The 25405-nt window shown below is 40.9% G+C and overlaps 1 protein-coding gene and 2 long non-coding RNA genes across 3 annotated transcripts; all 3 read left to right on the top strand.

Annotated features, from left to right (window-relative positions):
* The first annotated feature begins 2773 nt into the window (after positions 1-2773).
* Positions 2774-4446, top strand: LOC145419750 (uncharacterized). The gene is made up of 2 exons (XR_013901091.1): positions 2774-3182; positions 3746-4446. It is a non-coding gene; the product is annotated as an uncharacterized LOC145419750 (long non-coding RNA).
* Positions 4447-6681: 2235 nt separating this feature from the next.
* Positions 6682-7191, top strand: LOC145419627 (uncharacterized). Its single transcript, XR_013900934.1, has 2 exons — positions 6682-6814; positions 6940-7191. It is a non-coding gene; the product is annotated as an uncharacterized LOC145419627 (long non-coding RNA).
* Positions 7192-18310: 11119 nt separating this feature from the next.
* On the top strand, positions 18311-25117 carry fam98a (family with sequence similarity 98 member A). The gene is made up of 8 exons (XM_026190920.2): positions 18311-18471; positions 19173-19321; positions 19563-19697; positions 20794-20975; positions 22425-22505; positions 22591-22707; positions 23530-23697; positions 23937-25117. Exons 1-8 carry the CDS (start codon positions 18434-18436, stop codon positions 24534-24536), a joined length of 1470 nt encoding a protein of 489 aa, XP_026046705.1. The 5' UTR covers positions 18311-18433; the 3' UTR covers positions 24537-25117.
* Positions 25118-25405: the final 288 nt, after the last annotated feature.

The raw sequence follows: 25405 nt of genomic DNA, 5'->3' as shown, positions 1-25405 counted from the left end.
TTCCCATAGATCAGCACAGATCATTTAAAACTGCTTAATATTCTGTTTGTTTGTTGTTGTTGAAAGAGGAACCAAAGGTGGCAAACCACCAGTGCCGTTTAGAAGCTGCAGAGCTAAACAAAATTCCCATTTGCTGTACTTTTCCCATGAGAGGACAGAGATGACTATCGGGAATATTGTGCATGTGTCACTCTCAGCTCCGAAGTATCATTATCAGAGAATTATGGGCAGATCGCCAAAGAGACTCGGTTCTGCATTTACTGAAGATTAAATAAGTTGTTTTGACAGAGATATGCCAGTTGTCATGAGCCACGACCGTGTTACAGTAAATCAGTGACAGTAACTTGAGGAAACTTTGAAACCAGACCAGCATGCATTCATTGCATTATTTAGACCTGAGCCTTCCTTACCGTCACAAATGTTAAAACGTCTTCTGGGGAAAAGGCCTGTCATACCAGCACAAAGGTGGTATGATGGGGTATGACTTTTTCCTGGTTGAAATGTTGGATAGTGTCATCCTGACCATTGCTCTGTAAGGTTGCGAAGTTTGGGGTCTACTCAGACAGAATTTCTACATGCAGAACTGTGCAGAAACATTTTACACATGCATGGAAAATCACCAACAAAGAACTGTCGAGCCTCCTCTCAAACACTCTGGCTGGTCTGTCAACAACACTGCTTTCCAAACACCAAACAGTAAAACAAATTACAACACAATGAAAAGATACGTGTCTAAAACACTGGAAACAATAAACTAAATGCAGAGACAGATTAGATTACCTGTGCAGAGATTATGAATTGTTAGAATATCTCTCAACTACCAGCAGAGACGGAGCCAACCAAGTGTAGTTCAGTGACCACAAATTGGCAACTAAACAAGAAACAAAAATTCACAGCAATCAAAAGGAAATAGATTGATAGATAACTGTCAAGATCATGCAGGGATAACATGAGGAGTTCAGCTGGAGCTCAAGTACTGGTGTTGTTGGAACAAAAGGGGAGGGGGGGTGAAACATTTAAAGATTCTGAAATTCACTAACCTTTACCTCTACCAATCACCTGAATTTTACAGCATTACAGATGATTGATCAATAATTTAATTTCATGTCCTTTTGGTGAGGCAGGAACTGGAAGTAACCATGACTTAATAAACCAAGAGGACATCAGCTGATGTCTTCAGAGGAGGATGAAGAGCCATTTTCACACTCAGTGCATGACCATTTTCAGACCCTGCTGTATGTAAAGTCTTGCCATCATGGCTAAGGTGCAGCTATATATAATATATATTTATATTATGCTATATTCATTTAGCACAACCAAAATAGCATGAAAATAAAAAACTGAATGGCTCAAATTGTCTGTCGGGTCTTTCAAGGGTTATACATACTGAACAACCATAGAGTGACAGGTTCTGAGAAGCATTACATGAGAAAAATACCATAAAAAGCATCTTAAAAAGAAAGCTTGTAGCTCTATTAAATGTATCGTTTTTTCAGTGAAATTCCCAAAGATCCAACCAATACAGTTCTCTGAAATGCTTCTTTAATTGGATATAATTTGTCCTCTGGAAGAAGAGCAATAATGAAAGAACTATACAGTGATGGATCTTTTCATGCACAGTGCTTTTTGTGAGCATCTCATCCTGGATTAAAACTGTTGTGTTCAAGTATTTTGGTTAGACAAACATCAGAGTGTTGAACTTTTGTTGAACATGTCTGTTTCCTCAGAATGTGAAATGTCCGTGGAAGGCTTCCAGCAACGCCGGCCACTCCCTCCCTGTCTGAACGGCACGAAGCATAGCCATCGCTTCACCACATCAGCATATTGGTGGTGGGTGGCCTCCTTACCTACTGGTAGGGATGGGTACCGGTGTCCGGTGCCGACATAAACGGTAGTAACCTACGGTGGCCCCTAGAGACAAAGCACGTACAAACTCCAAAACACTTGCAAACTCCAAAACACTTGCAAATTCCAAAACACATGCAAACTCCAAAACACTTGCAAACTAAAAAACACATGCAAACTCCAAAACACGTACAAACTCCAAAACACATGCAAACTCCAAAACACTTGCAAACTAAAAAACACATGCAAACTCCAAAACACGTACAGACTCCAAAACACTTGCAAAATCCAAAACACTTGCAAACTAAAAAACACATGCAAATTCCAAAACACGTACAAATTCCAAAACACGTACAAATTCCAAAACACTTGCAAAATCCAAAACACTTGCAAACTAAAAAACACATGCAAATTCCAAAACACGTACAAATTCCAAAACACGTACAAATTCCAAAACACTTGCAAAATCCAAAAAACGTACAAATTCCAAAACACGTACAAACTCCAAAACACGTACAAATTCCAAAACACTTGCAAAATCCAAAACACTTGCAAACTAAAAAACACATGCAAATTCCAAATACGTACAAATTCCAAAACACGTACAAATTCCAAAACACTTGCAAAATCCAAAACACGTACAAATTCCAAAACACTTGCAAAATCCAAAACACGTACAAATTCCAAAACACTTGGAAAATCCAAAACACTTGCAAATTCCAAAACACGTACAAATTCCAAAACACGTACAAACTCCAAAACACTTGCAAAATCCAAAACACTTGCAAACTAAAAAACACATGCAAATTCCAAAACACGTACAAATTCCAAAACACGTACAAATTCCAAAACACTTGCAAAATCCAAAACACGTACAAATTCCAAAACACTTGCAAAATCCAAAACACATGCAAATTCCAAAACACTTGCAAAATCCAAAACACGTACAAATTCCAAAACACTTGCAAACTCAAAAACACATGCAAATTCCAAAACACAACGGAAGTGCTCCAGGACGCTAGGGGCAGTGTTGAGCTTTTGTTACCTAGTAACTACACAAGCCAGGAAGTACCAATGACCGGATTTGGGGTTTGCAGCCTTAAAGGCCGCATTTTAAGGCCGATTACGTCACAGCGACAAGAGAAGGCTTTCCCAATTCAAAGGCTGCTCGAAATGCGGCCCTCAAATGCGTCCATAATTTCCCTGAATTTTAAGGATGGGTCGGTGTAGCCTTCATGGCCCAACATATCCCAGACTTCATAGTGCGGTGGTGGTGTGGATAATTTTGCCGAAAAAAAACGGTGGAAGCGGAGCGGAGGAAGTGTAAACTTTCAGAAGTAAGTACTGAATATTATGTCACTTATTTATGCGCAAATATTTTTTTAATGAAGAACATTAAACCATTATTGTTGGCCACATGTCGGGAAAGTTATGTGACATTAGTCATGTCTGTACTTTCAGAATTAACTTGGTTTTAAAGCCTTTACTTTAAAAATATATATATAGTCGACCTTAATCTTACAGAGATTGTGATGATTTTGTGGATAATTAAAGTCAGTCATATATCCACAAACACAACAAGCTGAAAGTCAGTGATGCTGCTCGGTTTGCAGTCCTGAATATCACAGCACAAGCTGACGGTTCACTCGTTAAGCTGAAAGAAAGATGCTTTAATCACAGGAGTCACACATGTGTGTCCACTGTACCATCTGGGAACTCCTCGTTTCGTAATAACACAAACACTAAATCCTCCTTCTTTTGTGCTGTTTTGTAGCAGTGTATACACCTGAGACTGTCACCTGTCTGTCTGTCCTGCACTCTCTCTGTTTCTTTCTCTCTGATTGTGTAATAAAAATATGAACATGTGTTTATAAGTCACACTTGTGTTTGAATCCTGCAGCTTATCACACATTTGATTTCCATGTGTGACGACTGCAAGTGTCCAGAGTGAGGACAGACTGAGGGACCCACTGCTGCACATCATCTGTGAGGCTTTGCACCCCTGATGATCCACCAGGACAAACTCAACAGTGTGTGAGGAAGAGGAGGAGGAAGAGCCAGCAGCAGCTGACAGATGGAGAGAATAGACAGACTGTTCCCTGTTTGTGAAGGACTGCTAGAAAAGTTTAAAATAACTAATTGTCTGTCCTGAATCAGTCTTATTAGGTAATGTTCAAATAATTTTATCATTCCAGTGTTTTCAGTGTGGGAGAAAGTACTCAGGGCCTTCAAGTTACACACTATGAAAGGCAGCAACAAGTTTAATGTTCAGAAACCTAAAGTATGTATCAGCAGCAGAATGGAGCTAAAATAAATGTTTGTTTCAGTTCTATGAAGCTTTGAGTATTTTGGATCAGTAGCACTGCTGTGTTTGTTGCATCATATTGCTGTAATTGTTTATATGCTTTATATATTCTGAGCTAAGTTGATCTATAGTGTTACATCATATTCTGTAAGGATGTTATGTGTTTGTTTACTTTCTGCCCAGTTTGACCCATTTAGCAGAAGCCAGCCTGTTTAAGGCTCTGATATCTATTCTGTATGACTTAAAGCAGTTATGACATGGTCTGATTTTCTCACCCAATAAAGGAATATTTCATATATCAGTCTACTCTTCATTTTATCAGAAACAGTTATCACAGCTTGTACATTTTCTTTTTATAAATATATGTAAGCAATGAGCCAAATTTAGTAATGCCAGCATGAAGGAACAACATTTGTCTCTTATATATGATACACCTATATATGCACTGTCAAAGATACTTGTCTTTGAGTGAAGATTTAATGTGATAAGACATATAAATAACTGCAACTTGAATCTGTACTGAAGCTCAGTATTTGACACAGAGTTCATGTTCACTGCTGTAATAGCTAATAATGATTAATATAATAACTAGAAAATTGGCCATATTATATTTACATTACCAAAGTGATATGACTTTAGTCTCATGAACAACATCAGCTAATTCTTATTTACTAATTAATCTTGAAATGACTGTTCAGTACAGAAATGAAGCCCAAAAATCATGTTTTACTGTCCTGTGGTCTCAGCCTCAGATACTTATCAAATCACACAAAGCTCATGTAGAAACAAACAAACAAATGAACAAAATATGTTCTCCCTCATTTCTGTCAAACCAAGTTGTATGACACGTTTCCAGCGGTTAGTATCACGGTTGCTAGGCAACCTGGGAAGCGCGACGGAGACTAGACCGTCCCATACAGACAAACTTGCCGTTTATTTTGCAAATCGAGCTCAACACTGCCCCTAGCGTCCTGGAGCACTTCCGTTGTGTTTTGGAATTTGCATGTGTTTTTGAGTTTGCAAGTGTTTTGGAATTTGTACGTGTTTTGGATTTTGCAAGTGTTTTGGAGTTTGTACGTGTTTTGGGTTTTGCAAGTGTTTTGGAGTTTGTACGTGTTTTGGAATTTGCATGTGTTTTTTAGTTTGCAAGTGTTTTGGAATTTGCATGTGTTTTTTAGTTTGCAAGTGTTTTGGAGTTTGTACGTGTTTTGGAATTTGCATGTGTTTTTTAGTTTGCAAGTGTTTTGGATTTTGCAAGTGTTTTGGAATTTGTACGTGTTTTGGAATTTGCATGTGTTTTTTAGTTTGCAAGTGTTTTGGGTTTTGCAAGTGTTTTGGAGTTTGTACGTGTTTTGGGTTTTGCAAGTGTTTTGGATTTTGCAAGTGTTTTGGAGTTTGTACGTGTTTTGGAGTTTGCGTGTGTTCTTTAGTTTGCAAGTGTTTTGGAGTTTGCATGTGTTTTGGAATTTGCATGTGTTTTGGAATTTGTACGTGCTTTGTCTCTAGGGGCCACCGTAGTAACCAGACCGAAAAGCAGCGCACATTTCGGTGCTTTATTTCGGTGCTTTTTTTTCCTGAGCTGTGATACACTTTAGATTCTAGCCAATCATTTTACGTTTCCGAGGATAGTAGGCGGGGCCAGGTACGTGCGTTCTTTTAGAGCAGAGCTACAGATTAAAAATGACCAAGGCAAAGCGGTCAAAAGTCTGGCTGTACTTCACAGCAAAATATGCAAACTCAGCAGCCTGCAACAAGTGCTTTAAGCTGATACTGTGATACTGTCAAAGGAGGTAACACCTCAAATCCGATGAAACACCTGGCGACGCATAGCGTTTTTTTTAAAAGCCCAGAAATGCGCCGTATTTGATAGCTTGCTGTGAGACCTCACACCGTGCACATCTACTGCGGGTGGGTTGCCTGTTATGCAACATCCCCCAAAAACACGAAGAGGAGAGTCCTGGCCCCTAGCCCTGCCAGTGTAGCAGAAATGATGAGGATGATGGTGGCAGCAGCCGTTCTTCTCTGCGTGAGTAGCTAATTTACGTTGAGTAGACTAACCACGTTATTACATTAATGCATGTAAGGTGAACTAGCAAACATCATCATAGCTACATGCGGCTGTCTTCTTGTTTGATGGCAGATACTCCCTTCACCCTGGCTAAAAAGGCTAAAATGACCAAAGAAAAAGTGGAAAACAGTTAAACATGAGAGGTTTTTGGACAAAGTTTGTGTTTTTTTCCATTGTTTAAGCACTGCTTCCAGCCAAGAGTGATACCATATATGCCCCATAGCTGCAGAAAAGGCTAACACTGTTATATTTTTACAAAAAACAGCTGAACATGAGAGGTTTTTGGACCAATTTTGTGTTCTCCATTCTTTCAAAAGTACCGATTTGGCACCGGTATCGGATAAAACCTAAACGATACCCATCCCTACCTACTGGAGTTCGCGTCAGAGCACCTGAGGGTTAGAAAAGCTTAGTCTTTATTTACCACCCATGCTGGGCTAAGCTTCTGTTCTACATCTTTAAGGTGACTTACAGAAGAGCACCCCCTGGAGGCGAGTGTTCCTGAAGCTCCTCTTGGCCCACCCTGTTCAGCTCAGGCGTGTGTGCATCAGGCGTCTCACTGCATCATCAATAGTAGCCCCGCCCATCCGTGACAAGTAAGACACCCAGAATTTTGACCTGGTGTCATCATCAGAAATCTCAGATTCACATTTTAGGCAAGTCAAGCACGTGAACAGCACCTTTTAATTACCATTCTCTTCTGTACTGCCGGGTCCTCCAGCTGGGTCTCCATCTCATCCAGCTCCTTCAGGGTCCTCAGAGGGCGCTCCATGTCCAGTGCCTCCACCTCCTCTTCGTCGTCGTCGGCAGTCTGACCCTGCAGTCGGGCTTGGATGTCCCTCAGCACCACCCACTGCTTCTGTTGCTCTTCTTTGAGCTCCACCAGCAAGGAGATGATCTTTTGCAGAGTGCTGATCTCTGGAGAAGAAAAAGAGAAATAAAAAATTCTGGCTTGATGCTGTGAAACACTCAAGAATGCTGTCATGTGATACATTTAAGTGTTTGAAGCTATAATGATGATGTAAAAATGGCTGTAATTCCTAAATGTTAATTGTGAGACAATATTCCTAAAACTGTGTGCAAAAACATTTGTGACCAGGTGGTCAATTCAGGAATATAATATTGATGGCTGTGTAGTGCACACATGCTTCTAAATATTCAGACTTAAAATGTTCTTACACAAGTAAGCATCTTAATGAATGTTTTATGGCTCTTTATATTTCTTATCAGCAAAGACCAATGTCCCCAGTGATATATCAGCTGTTGTTGAATAATGCTCATGCATACACTCAGGCAAACTGCATTCTTCGGTTCGATTTCTCAGTTTCAATGCAGTGTAGTCTCTAACACAAAGCACTTGAACTTCAGTGAAACTGGAGCCCAGACGTCTTGGGCAGGCTGTCCCAGAAAGTAGTTACACGTCCTTGTTTTCTGCCACTGAATAATTGCATGATGACTAAAATCAATATTTATTTTGACATTTTACATCAGTTATGTCATGCTAGCATCAGCTGTTGAAGTAATTTTGCAAGCTAGCCAACTAGCACAGCTAGTGAAAATGTTAGCAGGTACAGTCAACCTTGTACCTGAAACTTAGCTACACTGCATAAATCTGGTGACAGTTGTACAAGCTAACTGACAAAGCAATTCATCAGCTCTTGATGAGTGATGGCCTGAGTTTTCAGATGTTTTCACAGTGGTACAAATTAGAATTTGGCAGTGAACTGATGGCAATAGGATGGCTGTGGCTCAGGTGGCAGAGCAGGCTGTCAAGTGACTCAGTGTTGAAGTATCCTTGGGCAAGATGCTGAACCCTGAGTTGTAAGTGTGTGTGATAGTTGTACGCGTGACTGGGTGAATGTGACTTACAGTATGAAGTGCTTTGAATGCTCAAATTGAGTACGAAGGTGATATATAAATACTAGTAGGTTTACCATTACCAATATTGTGATATAGGTATGTTCTTTCATTCAAATTTCAACAATATCAGAGTCCTACCACAACTTATCACAACAAGGTTCCATTTATGTGCAAAGCCAGTGTCAAATATAGATATAGCAAAACATCAACCTGTTTTCAGCTGTTCCCTGACTGTGCTGTTGGGTGTCTCATCTGTCTCTCTCTCTCTCTCTCTCTGTGTGTGTGTGTGTGTGTGTGTGTGTGTGTGTGTGTGTGTGTGTGTGTGTGTGTGTGTGTGTGTGTGTGTGTGTGTGTCATTATGAATACCATCCAGAGGTGTGATTCTTGACAACATCATCATCATCGACTTCCCCTTTCAATCTTTTGTATCTTGAGGAGCTACTGTTTCTTATAATGATCTTGTTCAGAAAAGCTTCATTCTTGTTTGAAAATGAATACGATGTTGAACCAAATAAATAAACCGAGCTTGCACTGGAGTAACATATCGGTGATGGGTGTTTATATTTTTAAAACTGTATGAATTAGTTTACCTCAGTCAGAAAAAGGTGGAGTGCCCACTCCAGGTTAGGGATGAGTCGATATACAGTCACTCTACATCCCCACCCTCAGCTATGGTCATGAGGTTTGGGTAGTGACCGAAAAAATGAGTTTGCGGATACAAACGGCAGAAATTAGCTTTCTCCAAAGGGTGGCTGACCTCTTTGGAGGTGAGGAGTTTGGTCATTTAAACTCTGGGACCATGTGTAGTTATTTTTTACATGATGGCTGTTTCTATTCATGCAATTTGAAAACAAAAGCTGAATTTGATTCAGTTTCATACTTTTATGCACTTGACTTTTATGCACTGTGCTTACAAAGGCCCTGAACATTGTAGTATTTATAGTAAATGATGTGGAAATATTTTTCACAGAGGTTTGTTGGACTCCTCTGGGAGATGAGGACACACCCACATCTGTTTTTTCCACACCAAGTTCACAGAGGATGTTACAGCTCTGACTCAGCTTTGTGGCATCAGACACCCACACAGGAAAACCAGCACCTGGACTTCATGCAGGAGAGACTGCCTCAGTGATGATGGGCTCTGCATCCTCTACTTTAATTCTTAATCTCTTTCTCCTTTAACGCACAATTCAAAGGCTTCCGAAAGAGTCTAAACTTACTGAGGAAGTCTGTAACTACATTTGTACTTTTACTTGTTGTATGGCTTATATTTAAGAAGAATGAAGTAACTTTAGCAGAACACAGTCATCCAGCTTACACGGTATTTCTTTTCATCTCATTAATTCCAGTCTAACCTGAATTAACCATTTGAGCTCCGTTTCTTAAACTCCCAGGAATACCACCTGGCTCAGTAATCCTCTTGTCTGATGATTGACAGAAAGTTAACAGTGGTTTTATTCTGAGAAGTGCTGCTAAGGCTGGAAATAAAGCAAGAGAAGTGCTAATTGAAAAAAAATCTCTATATTGAAAAAAAATAATCTCTTGATGCATTATTACAGGCAAGGATATTGCCAAAAGTTTAGTTCCTCTCGATTTCCATTGGAAATTGTTTTATCACTAATCCAAATGACTTCTAACATATGAATATGATCTAATATGATGACATGTTTGTCTCACTAAACTATTGTATCCAACTGCATTCAGTCTAAAAAGTTTTTTTTGTTGTTCAAAAAAAGAAGAAGAATAAAAAAAGATCTTGAAAATTATTTTTTTCATTTGGAATTCAAAAATAGTTTTTAAAATTACGTTTTTAATTAAGAGTTTAATTCTTTGTCTGTGAAATCCATTTTTGATTTAAGTATTTATTAATAGTATTGGTAATTCATTTTTGAGCTTTATAAATAGTGTTAAAATGTGTTAAAAATACTGACAAAAATGATAAAGAACATAAAAATGAAACTGGAAAATGCAGCACTGATCCAAATAAGACAAAAGATTAATGCTGCAGGAAATCATACTACTGCAAACAGCGGTATTTTAAATTGAATTCGTTCATTTAACGCCCACAGCATAATAAGGACACATGGAAACAAGATCAAATAATTGATTGAAAAAATACCTTTCATTTGTGTTCTAGTGTAGCTGCAGTTCCACGTGTGAAAGCAACTTAGCAGCAGATTAAATTCACTGAAAACAAAAATACAACCTGACCGACACAGCAGATATTGTATTTCAGGGCTCTAGAGTGCGACCAATTTGGTCACAAATGCAACCAAATTTTTCAGTGGTGCGACTAAAAAAAAAATTTGGTTGCACCTGTGCGACCAAATGTTCGGGTAGCAAAAAAAAAAAAAAAAAAAAATCTGCAACCTTCCCTGTGGTCAGCAACAGACACACATTATGCCCCTATCGTGGACTAAACCAATCAGAGATAGTAAGGGGCGGGACCTCTCTGATTGGCCGTGGTCCAGTTGAAAGTGCAGGTGGAAGTGGGAGGTGAGTAGCTTGAATAAAGCGATATCAATTCATTAAATCCTGAATCGACTTTTAAATATAACGGTGTTTTGCCAGAAACGGCAGATTCTCAGATTAAAGCTCACCAAACCATTTCAACAACAACCAAACAGCAAATGAGAGCAGGTACACGGACTCCACACAGAGACGTAAACACAGAGCGGACCGACTCATCAGAATCAGCTTTGTCTTTCTCGGCTTTCTCACCCGACGGCCCGTAGACGGACACGCTGTCGGAGCTCAACGATCCTGATGCGTCCGGTCCGCGCTGTGTTTACGTCTTTTTGCGCTGATTCTGAGCTGCAGGATTTGTCTCTCCAACCAAAATTCACCGAGCTGAATTTTGCTGTTTTGCTTCCACGACTATTAAAATTGCACTTCATGCACAGCTAGCTCTCTCTCTCTCTGTACTTCAAGAACAGTTTCCCGTCTCCAATCTCTGTTTTCTGTATTATTCATTGGCTTATTACCCACCAGTCTACCGTTGTTTACAGCGCTGTGGCTGCTGTCTTTTTCTTTTCTTTTTTTCACTTAAATGACCTCAGACAAGAAAGCCTATTTTTTCTGTTGTTCAATACTGAAGAAATTTGAACTTGATATGCAGAACATTGTAGAATATTTTTAAGGTTATCTGCTATAAAAAGCCAGACCAGGAAAATCTCCTTCATGTTTTTCTGTGTTTTATTCTCAGTTACTTTCACACAAAGGCATCTGCTGTGATGTTCACAATTCTGATGAAGTCAGTACTGATAAATGATCAGAGTTATAATATTTCTGACTATCTGAGGCTAAATTGAATCGAATTGGGACTTTGAAAACCGGAATCGAATGGATTATAGAAATCAGTGACGATACCCAGCCCTAGTGAGCAGCCTAGGCACGACAGACGTGGATGTAGCTGTAATAGGAAAAGAACTATTGCTAACTTTTCTGTTAGGTTAAGGCCTGATCCTTCTGAAATTCATAGCCAGTGCTCTGACACGGTGTCATCAATCTTTGAATGCTGAGAAAGCACAGTGTATCCAGAAAAACACATTATATTATATCAATTATTATACAATTTGTGTGCGCCTAACTTTTGTGCCGGTACGCCTAACTTTTTAAAGATAGGCGTACCGGTACGCCCATGGCAAAAAGTTAGTCTAGAGCCCTGCATTTGGATAAACTTTGAAACGACCAAATACACAGCTGAGACTATGTTTAAAATTTTCATCATTTTACATTTTGTGAACAGTTTAAGTTTGAGCTGTGAAGCGTAGCCGCTGCTAACCGCTTTTACTGTACCTGTGTACTGTATCTGTGTACTGTACCTGTGTACTGTATCTGTGTACTGTACCTGTGTAATGAATCTGCTTACTGTACCTGTGTACTGTACCTGTGTACTGTACCTGTGTACTGAATCTGTTTACTGTACCTGTGTACTGTACCTGTGTACTGTACCTGTGTACTGTATCTGCTTACTGTACCTGTGTACTGTACCTGTGTACTGAATCTGTTTACTGTACCTGTGTACTGTACCTGTGTACTGTACCTGTGTACTGTATCTGCGTACTGTACCTGTGTACTGTATCTGTGTACTGAATCTGCTTACTGTACCTGTGTACTGTACCTGTGTACTGTACCTGCGTACTGAATCTGCTTACTGTACCTGTGTACTGTACCTGTGTACTGAATCTGTTTACTGTACCTGTGTACTGTACCTGTGTACTGTACCTGCGTACTGAATCTGTTTACTGTACCTGTGTACTGTTTCTGTGTACTGTATCTGTGTACTATACCTGTGTACTGAATCTGCTTACTGTACCTGTGTACTGTACCTGTGTACTGTATCTGTGTACTGAATCTGCTTACTGTACCTGTGTACTGTACCTGTGTACTGTATCTGCTTACTGTACCTGTGTACTGTACCTGTGTACTGTATCTGTGTACTGAATCTGCTTACTGTATCTGCGTACTGTACCTGTGTACTGTACCTGCGTACTGAATCTGCTTACTGTACCTGTGTACTGTACCTGTGTACGGTACCTGTGTACTGAATCTGCTTACTGTACCTGTGTACTGTACCTGTGTACTGTACCTGCGTACTGAATCTGTTTACTGTACCTGTGTACTGTACCTGTGTACTGTACCTGCGTACTGAATCTGTTTACTGTACCTGTGTACTGTACCTGTGTACTGTACCTGCGTACTGAATCTGTTTACTGTACCTGTGTACTGTACCTGTGTACTGTACCTGCGTACTGAATCTGTTTACTGTACCTGTGTACTGTACCTGTGTACTGTACCTGCGTACTGAATCTGTTTACTGTACCTGTGTACTGTACCTGTGTACTGTACCTGCGTACTGAATCTGTTTACTGTACCTGTGTACTGTTTCTGTGTACTGTATCTGTGTACTATACCTGTGTACTGGAACTATGTACTGAATCTGTTTACTGTACCTGTGTACTGTTTCTGTGTACTGTACCTGTGTACTGTACCTGTGTACTGAATCTGCTTACTGTACCTGTGTACTGTACCTGTGTACTGTACCTGTGTACTGAATCTGTTTACTGTACCTGTGTACTGTTTCTGTGTACTGTACCTGTGTACTGAATCTGCTTACTGTACCTGTGTACTGTATCTGTGTACTGTACCTGTGTACTGGACCTATGTACTGAATCTGTTTACTGTACCTGTGTACTGTACCTGTGTACTGGACCTATGTACTGAATCTGTTTACTGTACCTGTGTACTGTACCTGTGTACTGGACCTATGTACTGAATCTGTTTACTGTACCTGTGTACTGTACCTGTGTACTGGACCTATGTACTGAATCTGTTTACTGTACCTGTGTACTGTACCTGTGTACTGTACCTGTGTACTGTTTCTGTGTACTGTACCTGTGTACTGGACCTATGTACTGAATCTGTTTACTGTACCTGTGTACTGTACCTGTGTACTGTACCTGTGTACTGTTTCTGTGTACTGTACCTGTGTACTGGACCTATGTACTGAATCTGTGTACTGTACCTGTGTACTGTACCTGTGTACTGTTTCTGTGTACTGTACCTGTGTACTGGACCTATGTACTGAATCTGTTTACTGTACCTGTGTACTGTATCTGTGTACTGTACCTGTGTACCGAATCTGATTACTGTACCTGTGTACTGAATCTGCTTACTGTACCTGTGTAAATGGTAAATGGCCTGTATTTATATAGCGCTTTACTAGTCCCTAAGGACCCCAAAGCGCTTTACATATCAGTCATCCACCCATTCACACACACATTCACACACTAGTGATGGCAGCTACATTTAGCCACAGCCACCCTGGGGCGCACTGACAGAGGCGAGGCTGCCGGACACTGGCGCCAACGGGCCCTCTGACCACCACCTGCGTACTGTACCTGCGTACTGAATATACTTACTGGACCTGTGTACTGTATCTGCGTATTGTACCTGTGTACTGTATCTGGGTAGTGGACCTTGTGTACTGTACCTGTGTACTGAATCTGCTTACTGTACCTGTGTACTGTATCTGCGTACTGTACCTGTGTACTGTACCTGTGTACTGTATCTGCTTACTGTATCTGTGTACTGTACCTGTGTACTGTACCTGTGTACTGAATCTGCTTACTGTATCTGCTTACTGTACCTGTGTACTGTATCTGCTTACTGTACCTGTGTACTGAATGTGCTTACTGTACCTGTGTACTGAATGTGCTTACTGTACCTGTGTACCGAATCTGATTACTGTACCTGTGTACTGAATGTGCTTACTGTATCTGTGTACTGTACCTGTGTACTGTATCTGTGTACTGTACCTGTGTACCGAATCTGATTACTGTACCTGTGTACTGAATGTGCTTACTGTATCTGTGTACTGTACCTGTGTACTGTATCTGTGTACTGTACCTGTGTACTGAATCTGCTTACTGTACCTGCGTACTGTACCTGTGTACTGTACCTGTGTACTGAATCTGCTTACTGTACCTGTGTACTGTACCTGTGTACTGTACCTGTGTACTGTACCTGTGTACTGAATCTGATTACTGTACCTGTGTACTGTATCTGTGTACTGTACCTGTGTACTGTACCTGTGTACTGTACCTGTGTACCGAATCTGATTACTGTACCTGTGTACTGAATGTGCTTACTGTATCTGTGTACTGTACCTGTGTACTGTACCTGTGTACTGAATGTGCTTACTGTATCTGTGTACTGTACCTGTGTACTGTATCTGTGTACTGTACCTGTGTACCGAATCTGATTACTGTACCTGTGTACTGAATGTGCTTACTGTATCTGTGTACTGTACCTGTGTACTGTACCTGTGTACTGTATCTGTGTACTGAATCTGCTTACTGTACCTGTGTACTGTACCTGCGTACTGTACCTGTGTACTGTATCTGCGTACTGTACCTGTGTACTGTATCTGTGTACTGAATCTGCTTACTGTACCTGTGTACTGTACCTGTGTACTGTACCTGCGTACTGTACCTGTGTAATGAATCTGCTTACTGTACCTGTGTACTGTACCTGTGTACTGTACCTGCGTACTGTATCTGTGTACTGAATCTGCTTACTGTACCTGTGTACTGTACCTGCGTACTGTACCTGTGTACTGTATCTGCGTACTGTACCTGTGTACTGTATCTGTGTACTGAATCTGCTTACTGTACCTGTGTACTGTACCTGTGTACTGTACCTGCGTACTGTACCTATGTACTGAATCTGTGTACTGTATCTGCTTACTGTATCTGTGTACTGTACCTGTGTACTGTACCTGTGTACTGAATCTGCTTACTGTATCTGTGTACTGTACCTGTGTACTGTACCTGTGTACTGTATCTGCTTACTGTACCTGTGTACTGAATGTGCTTACTGTACCTGTGTACTGAATGTGCGTACTGTACCTGTGTACCGAATCTGATTACTGTACCTGTGTACTGAATGTGCTTACTGTATCTGTGTACTGTATCTGTGTACTGTACCTGTGTACTGAATCTGCTTACTGTACCTGCGTACTGTACCTGTGTACTGTACCTGTGTACTGAATCTGATTACTGTACCTGCGTACTGTACCTGTGTACTGTACCTGTGTACTGAATCTGATTACTGTACCTGTGTACTGTATCTGTGTACTGTATCTGTGTACTGTACCTGTGTACTGTATCTGTGTACTGTATCTGCTTACTGTATCTGCGTATTGTACCTGTGTACAGTATCTGTGTACTGTACCTGTGTACTGTATCTGTGTACTGTATCTGTGTACTGAATCTGCTTACTGTATCTGCGTATTGTACCTGTGTACAGTATCTGTGTACTGTATCTGTTTACTGTACCTGTGTACTGGACCTGTGTACTGTATCTGCTTACTGTACCTGTGTACTGTATCTGTGTACTGTATCTGCTTACTGTATCTGTGTACTGAATCTGCTTACTGTATCTGCGTATTGTACCTGTGTACAGTATCTGTGTACTGTATCTGTTTACTGTATCTGTGTACTGGACCTGTGTACTGTATCTGCTTACTGTACTTGTGTACTGTATCTGTGGATATAGCAGTGGCTCTGGAGGTGTGGGCGGAGGAGGGCGACAGCTCCATGCCGAAGCCGTCACTAAAATGTTGACAGAACGTTGGGGATGGAAAAAGAACTACATTTCCCAAAAGGCAGGTATGGGGAAAAGTCCTGCACCGTGTGGAAAAAGCAAAATCGTGGGCCAGGCTGGATCAATCTGCAATTTATATTTTTTATATTTATATTTTTTTATACTGGATGGATTAAGCCTCATTTTTACTTAGTGAATCCCACCACACTATGTCAACAAGCTTTAATTGTATTATCTGGTGTTTGTGCTTCATTGGACTTCCTCAGTATCCTGTAGTAGTTTATGTGTTGCTTTAAATGATGAGCATGCAGTATACCTGCTGTCCATAGTTGGAAACAGTGATAACGCACACAAACCAAGATGTGTTGGCCCGACTGTTTCAAACTTCATTTTCATCAAATACAACATGTGGATTGAGAACCGAACCAAGAGACCTGCAGTCCAGTTTTGTTCATGTACAGTGTGGTTGACACAAAAGCCCTCAGTCTAACAATGGAAAATGAAGAGCAAACACCAACGTTAACCAACATCATAAAGTATTAAAAGTACACTGCCATACGCCCAATTCAAAGCAACCTGTTCACAAATCTAAAAACTGCTCATTTGGAGCATTTGATTAAATACAATAAATCCATAAATATCTGGACAGAGCTGCATTGCGCTTTGTAATTTTGATTTTTCTTGTTGTTGATCTGAACATTGAGTCTCATTTTAAAGTGACTAATATGGATAACAGAATGATAGTCACGGGGACAAAGAACAAAATCAGATGGTGTACTTGTTGGCTAAACAAGCTCTGAAAAAGGACAACATTATGAAGGTACAGATGGGTGACAAATTTAGGGAAATATTATGACTTGCACATTCATCACGTCAGCCCATCCGAACACCTACTGGAAATTTTAATGATGTTAGGCTGCTCTCTTCATCGCCATCACCAAAGGACTTGGGGAATGCTAAGGTGCACTGAAGCTGTTAGCCAGCGCAACACAGTCTGCTTGAGTATTGTTTCTGATCGTGTTAATCCCTTTATGAACATTTGGACCAGCCCTCTAATGGCTGCTTCCAGCAGGATAACGCACCATATCACAAAGCTCAAATAATCTAAAAGGTTTTTTTTAACAGAGTTCAACACTCAAATGGACTCAACAGTCACCAGATCTTAATCCGGTAGCACCTTTGAAATGTACTGAAACAAGAGATTGGCATGATGGATGTGCAGTCTACAAATCTGCAGAAACTGCATAATGAAACAATGTCAATGTGGACCAAAATCTCTGAGCACCACCTTGCTGAATCTATAATAATGAAAGCAATTCTAAAGGTGAACGAGGGTCCAATGTGGTACTAATGATATCTAATAAACTGGGCAGTGAGTATGTAAAACAAAGCAAAAGGTGTGAAAAATGAAAACAACAGAAAAAAAAACTTTAGAGTGCAAACAAATCAGTTCGGTACAGATGTATTTACCTAGGATCGACACTTTCATATCGTACAGTAAAGACTCTACAGTTGTTAGAGCGGGAACGTTGGGGCAGTTGGTAAAAGTGGGAAGGAAGAACTAACTTTTAACAGGAATACATCTCCAGTACAACCAGTTTCGTGGAGGGGAAGCTGGAGCCGGGGTCCTGAGAAGAAAGGAGCAAAAATTAAACAGTCCAAAGCAAACAAAAGTACTCACCTTTGAGACTTTGCTTAGGGTCAGTTAAAACAATGCCAATATGTGCTTTAAGGGTAGAATCAGGTGAAATGCCACTATATATTAGAAGAAAACTGTTAATAGTTAATTATTAGATACATTTGAAAGGTCATAATAAAAGTCATCCTGTTAAGAAAGTGTTAGAAAATTGTTGGGAAAGAGGAAAGGATTTTTCAGGTACAAGTACAGTGACTATTTGCAGATTTATACAGATGGATCGAAAAATCCAAAAATTAAACAAGTGCGGCAGTTGTCATTCCAGAAGAAATTCCTAAGGAAATTGAAGTGTCGCAGTATAACCCAAGAGATGGCAGTAGTGCAACACTGATAGACTGCAAGCTGCCGTAAAAAAGCGAAGAAAAAAACACGAACGCAGTCACCGATCGCGCTCCAGTCCAGCAGGTGGCGGAAAAAAGCTCGATCCAAGTTGGGGTCACAGCCGCCAATGAATCCAACGAAGAAGGAGAAGAAGTTAAACGTGTATGCTGAGCTGGCTGATGTGGAATCTGTATTTCGTGATTTTAGTAGATAACTCGGGAACAGTAGGATGGAGAATGACATTCTTGTCTCTCTGGAAGATTTAGGGTAAGTGAAAATACGGTTATGTATCCCGCTGTGGAAACACTGTGTGCCTAGCCACGCTCCAGGGAGCAGACCTGCCCATTCTTTTCTATTTTAGCCAGCGCAATACAAATATAGCTTGAGCTAAACGGCTAAATTGGTGTGGTAGCTAGCGTTCGGGCGGTGTTGTGTATTTATTTATTTATTTATTTATTTAAATTTAAAATCGCTGCTTATGAGTGTCATATTGATGTGTGTACATAGTCATGCAAATCGAGCCTACACAGTGATTTGACATGATAAGCTACAGGCTTCGTCAGCAGCAGCAGCTGCTGCCATGAAAATGCATACGAGGATAGCTCCAACACATTATTTTGCATTAACCAGTTCAGACCAGTTTTCTAAACAAGATAGAGAATATGGTTCCAGATTAATCTCTTATACGCTGAAATTTCCAGTAGGTTCTCCCAAGTCACTGGGGCTCTCGTGCCACTTTCGTTGCCTCATGTAAGCCTGACAGTAAGAAGAGAGTCCTTAAATAACCACATTTTAAAATGTGCTTTGGTTCTGTTTGGAGACGCTCTGGCTCTCTTAGCAGGCTTCATTTCTACTCGTCATCAAGAGTGAGAGAGGTTTTATGTGTTTTTTTAATTTTTGTTGTTGTTGTTGTTTTTTAATATGAGCTCTATTTGTGTGTGCGTGATGGATGGATTGATTGAGTGCAGGTACCAAGGCCCTCTGTTGGAAGAAGGAGCTCTGGAATCTGCTGTGAGCGGAGGAGCAGCTTCACCCGAGTTTACCAAGCTCTGTGCTTGGATCGTCTCAGAACTCAGACTCTACTGCAAGCTGGAGGAAAATGTCCATGCTACCAACTGTAAGCGCTGCTCATTCACTAGGACATGAAGCTCTTCCTGATGCTAACAAATGTAAAATATAATTGTTGAATAGTTGTACAGCAGATTATCAATGAACATCTATTCCAGTGTTTGTTATTTTCTGGCCTCCAATTCCAGTCCATGATTGTGGGTATCATACATGAGTTAATGAAATGAGATCTAACCAACTTGTTTATCTAAAAGCCAACATTTAGAAAGTGCTTTTTGTTCTTGTTCCAGGCCCGAGTGAGGCAGAGGGCTTCCAGCTGGAGATGAGCGGCCTGCTGTCAGAGCTCACCTGTCCATACTCTGTCCTCACCAGTGGAGACATTACCCAGAGGTTCCTGAACAGGACAGACTGCCTGCTGCTTATAAGTACGAAAAACACTCTTAATAACCACGCCTGTCTTTAAAGAGCAACTTAAACCTGACACTTTCTATGAACTGCTTAGACACACACAGGCTGTGATAAAGGCCCACCTAATGTCAACATGTCTTCTGTATTTAAATGTCTAATGTGGATGAAAGCAAAAAAAAGTGAGAGGAGAGGAAAGATGTGAGTCTTGTGCACTATGCTCTCACTGCAGGCAAAACAAGTGAAACATTCACTGTGAGTGTGCCACTGGTGTTTGAGTTTTAAGGACTCATACATTCAACAGGTGTCCAGTTTTACCTGTTGGTTGGAGAAGGTGTGGCAGCTTTACTAGTAATATGCTGCATTTAGAAATGAAGTGTCTTTATTCTGGTAGGTGCCTTCATCTAGTTTTACTTCTTTCACTGTGGATTACTCTCATACACGATCCATAAATCTGCAAATCTGTCTGTGCAGTCGCTGGTGTTCATGCAGCATTACTGTAGTCACCCATGTTGTCATCCTCTGAATTTCCTGACTTCATCAGCGCATAAACTGAGTAATTATACTATAAACACTGAGGTCCACTGGCTTCATGTTTTTGCTGTAGTTCAGGTCAGAATCAGGTCAGGAAAACATAATGACAAATTACAAAAATCTGTTCATCCTTCCATCTTCTTAACTGCTTCTCACACCTGTGATAAGGTGAAAGGTGCTGTACAGTGGACATTTCACCATTCTGTGGCAGGGCTGGAGTCAAACATGAGCAATAAATCTAAACTGAGCTTGAACAACTACGAACATAGTTTGATGATGGCAGGAAAATCAGCAGCGGATACTGGATCTGACCTGTCTGGACAGAACGCAGCCATGGCTGTCGCCACAGTTTTCACCCTGACACTCTGTGTGTCTTTTAACTTGGGCAGTTCCCAGTCGGTTTTTCAGAGGGAAGTAAATGAAGGTGGAGTATTGCTTCACTGTCTTGGCCTCAAAACACAGATTAGTGCCAACTTGTAAATCTCAAGTGGAGCTGATTTGTTTGAAATGTGACTTTCAGAAACCTGATCTCACTGTCAAAGCAATAAGAATTTACTCAAATTCATTTTTGGGGGGTTTCAGCTTTTCTGGTTTCTGAGTTGGAGGCGTCGAGGATGATCCTGGTTAACAAGCCTCAGAAGAAAGCCCAGGAGTCTGGAAGCCCTGCGTTCCAAGAACTGAAGGGCATCTGCATGGCACTGGGCATGTCCAAGCCTCCAGCCAACATCACCATGTTCCAGTTCTTCAGTGGCATAGAGAAGAAGGTCAGTTAGACACAGAGGTGGTGTCCACTATAAAGTAGGGTCTCTAAAAAAGAGCGACACCATATTACATCGTGTTGTGATAACTCGCACTGGGTGAGAGTTAAAAACGACGAGTGAAGGAGCAGCAGCTGTAAAGGTCACCTCTGACCTTTGAAACAAGCAAAAACATCTGGGACAAAAGGGTGCAGCAGCTCATACGGATAAATGGGGCAGAACCTTTAAGAGACATGAAGACAAATAAAAGGATTTTGAATTCATAAACGAGCAGCCACTGAAGTTATGCTAAACTTGAAGTGATGTGCTCTCACTTGCACCAGAAAAAAATCGAGCAGCGTGTTTTGCACCAGCCGTAAGCGAGCAATGGAAGCCTGGCTGATCTCTATGAGAAGTGCATTGCAGTAATTGAGATGAGAGGTTATAAATGTTTATGATGATTATTTAATATTTTATTATCTGATAACATCTCATCTGTGTCAGCACTCTAGGCAGACTTTAACATTTGCCTGCCCCAACCCAAAGATTTCCCACTGCTGCTAATTTATTCGTTTTCACATATATGAGATAAATGATTAAAATATAACTGTTTTGCAGTGAATAAACATAAAATGGCTAAAGTTTCAGGGCCGAGGCAGAATTTCATAATGAATTTTGCACGTTACCGTTACAGAGAAATACAAAGCCTTCTTGTTATTGGGGTTTTTTTTGTTGACCTCTGCAAAATGTACCCAAACTATTACTACCAAGGGGCAGTGTTTTACCAGAATATTTCGTGTAGTTGCCCACCCTCTAACATGAAGAAAATAAAATGTATGGTTTGCTCTTAGATTCCACAGCAAAGTAAGTCTAATTGAGGTAATCACATGCAGGGCATTTAGTCTAAAATGACAAACAAGAAGAAGTCCATTTGGGAAACATTAGCACTTTATTAATATAGCCATTGCTTTGTGGCTTCCAATCAACATCATCACTCATTGTTTTCATCTCCAAAGCTGTAGAAAGCTGCTGTCATGTGGACTTTTTATCATTTGGAATAGATACTTGTCATGTCCCCGTGCTCCTCCTCTTCAGGTTGAATTATGAGTGGATGCTGCACCATCTTGTGGTAGAAACTGATATTACATGAAAGCACTGCTCAGCACTGTTTTCACTCTTTTTGACATTTAGTGTAAAACAGGTGTATAAGCATGGTACTCGTGTTCATTTTAGAAAGTGTGTAAACTTACAATGAGTGAACGAGTTTTAAAATGTAGGCTTAAAAGCAAAGGAAGGATGTGAGCTGCCTGCCAGCAACACTGAGAGAAATGAATGTTTTGCAACAACCAACCATGAGGCTGACAATCTGAAGTCAGGGAAAGGATTCCTGCCCTCCTAAAGTGTTTTTTCTTTGAAAGCAGATACTTTTACAATTCAACTTGCACACATCTGCACATGCTCTCTTTTTCCTTTCAGCTGAAAGAAGCCCTTAGTCGAGTTCCACCAAACCATGTAGGGGAGCCGTTGTTAAAGAAGCCCCTTGGACCTGTGCACATGGTAAGTAAAAATGGTGGAGAAATGCAGAACAGTCAGTGAATAGTATGTGAAGACTCTTTCTTCTCTCTTAATCTTTTTACCTTAGGAAAAAATTGAGGCTATAAACCAAGCGCTAGTGAATGAGTATGAGGTGAGAAGGAAGATGCTGTTGAAACGTCTTGACGTGACGGTGCAGTCCTTCGGTTGGTCCGATAGAGCAAAGGTACGTAGCAACGTGGCATCCTCCTAACCAAGTATGAAGCACGTGTCTAGCTTTTTAAACAGGAGCACTGTGGGTTACAGAGGTACTGCTCTTTGCTCTCTTTCATAGCAAATGTTCTTAATTGGGTTAGCTACAAAATCTTCTGCTCTCTTAAATGTTGTTCTTCTCACTATAAAAATGTTGGGCCAAAACCAAAATAATCCTTATTTATCTTTTGCCGGTGTTTGTGCTGCCGTCAGTTTGTCCTGCATCTGAAAATAGCTATTTTGGCTCTTCTCCTGTAAGGTCACCATTCATTTGGTGGGTGTGGCTGCTTTGCTGACAAACAGAACTGCGTGCGACATTACGGCCACATGCTCTCGCTGACATCATATAGAGCCAGGAGTAGGAGTTTGTGCCTGAGCTTTTGGCTCACATGTACATACGCTGGACTCATCATTTAAACTTTGGTTATGTTTAATATGAGTATCTGAACAGGAGATATGACAGAAAATATGAAAAGGCAGAATAGGTGGACTTGAAGTTATAACTTCATCCGGACCACAACTTTTCATAAGTAATTATTATTTGAAAATAATATAAAACGGTGAGAAATTCCTGCCTCTAGAGGCTTCCTGAAGAGATACAGCCTGAAATCCAGAGGAATATAAGCTGCTATAAAATGATGAAAAGAGTAATCATCTTTTCAAATAATTCTGCCAGTTGATTGTTGATTCTGAGTCTCGTGTTTAGTCATATACTTTGAAAAATACTGTTTAATACAATAGATGTGTTACTGTCCTGTTGTGGATTATGGGCTTTATTGTGCTCATCTCTCTTCAGACACATGCTGATAAGTTGAGTAAAGTTTACCCTCCACTGCGTTCAGCTCTTGCCAACAAAAGTAAAGTCTCTGTTGCTCATCTTCTTGCCGCTCGCCAAGACTTCTCCAAGATCCTCCGCACAAGCAGCGGCAAGATAAGAGAGAAGACGGCCTGTGCCATCAATAAGGTGGGCTCATCAGTGCAGTGACACCTGTCCTTCTTCCTTTTCATGTCTTTTACTCTGTTTTTATTTCAGTGTAAAATGCGTTGATTTAATACTGACTGTTTGGTGGTAATAAACATATAAAGCTCAGCACAGTAACTTTAGTTTGAAATGTTTCTCCTGGTCATCCACGCGTCACGTCTAGTGGCGCTGTGGTCAAGCGTCCCACAACTGTTTGATTTCAGCACATTTCCTCTCCTCAGGTTCTGATGGGCCGAGTACCAGACAGGGGAGGTCGGCCGTGTGAGATTGAGCCTCCGCCTCCAGAGATGCCCACCTGGCAGAAGCGTCAAGATGCTCCCCAAATCGGAGGACACTATGGCGGCGGTGGGCACGGAGGTGGCAGGGGAGGATACGATCACGGCTCTCAAGGTGGCCGTGGGGGCTATGAGAGGGGAGCCGGGGGAGGAGGACACGGGGAGAGAGGAAGTAGAGGAGGAGGTGGAAGAGGGAGAGGCAGTTACAACCAGGGCTACTATCAGGATGCAGGAGGTCATCACGGGGGAGGAGGAAGAGGAGGTTATGGAGGAAACCACCAAGGAGGCTTCCAGGATCCCAACTACCATGGAGGAGGAGGCGGCGGATACCATGATGGCGGTCATTACCAAGACAGAGGTGGTGGTCGAGGAGGTCGGGGGGGTAGAGGAAGAGGAGGAAGGGGAGGAGGAGGACAAGGAGGGGGCTGGGGAGGAAGAGGGGGGCAGAATTTTAACCAAGGAGGACAGTTTGAACAGTTCTTCCAGCATGGTGGGCAGCATTATAGCCAGGCTGGCTTTAGTCAAGGCAGACATTATACTAGCTGAAGGCAGGGCAGCACAGCAGAGTCCACGTCGACTGCTTCTCGTTCATGAACTCATCTAAAATGCCTTATCAGCTGATCTTCAACTATTATAATGGTTACAAGCTGACGTTATAGAAACACAGGTAGTATTTTTCACCAGACTGTTATGGTCTCTATTCAGGGCAGTTCTAAAGTGGCCCTTTGTTTTCAGTTGTTTTCATATAGATCTGCTATAAGTGGTTAGTCGACAAGTTGGACTCTGCTTAATTAGCCTTATTGTGGACATTTTTTTCGAAAACTAAAGGTCCCTAAAATTTCAGTGTGTGTGCATTTGCTGTATCTGAAATTAGAGGTGCACACTGATATTACAGGATTCTTGAAATTCTTCTAGTTTTGGTGAATATGAGAATGACTTGAAGGGAAAAAAGCATCATTTTCCAGTCTTAGTTTTGTTTCGGTTAATCTGACTAGAGTCCTTTGTTACTTATTTAAAAAAACAAAATGATGCTATCTTGTACTCCTAATGGAAGCTTGTGTGCATACAGGTATGGATGTTGAAAGGTTTGCATGGATGAGTGAATGAGAAATAAAAGCTGAAACGAGTGTCACAGGTTCAATGGTCTTGATTATCTACATCAGATGGGGACATTCCCTCATTGCCAATTATTTACATCAGAGTTATAAACTCACTGGGCATTTTATTAGGCACACTTTGATGAAATGATTAATTCTAATATAGCAATCTGTCTCGTGCGACACATACAATTAAATTTGTTGTCTCTCTTGAACAGTTGAAAATGGCATAGCAGTCCTATGTATGCAATATGCTTAAGAGAAATGCTATTATAATTTTAATTGTTTTAAGACGATACAGACTACCATAAAAACTGA

This window comes from Astatotilapia calliptera, chromosome 13 (assembly GCF_964374335.1).
Source record: "Astatotilapia calliptera chromosome 13, fAstCal68.1, whole genome shotgun sequence".
In the NCBI taxonomy this organism is placed as follows: Eukaryota; Metazoa; Chordata; class Actinopteri; order Cichliformes; family Cichlidae; genus Astatotilapia; species Astatotilapia calliptera.
This window is presented reverse-complemented; position numbering and strand designations above follow the sequence as displayed.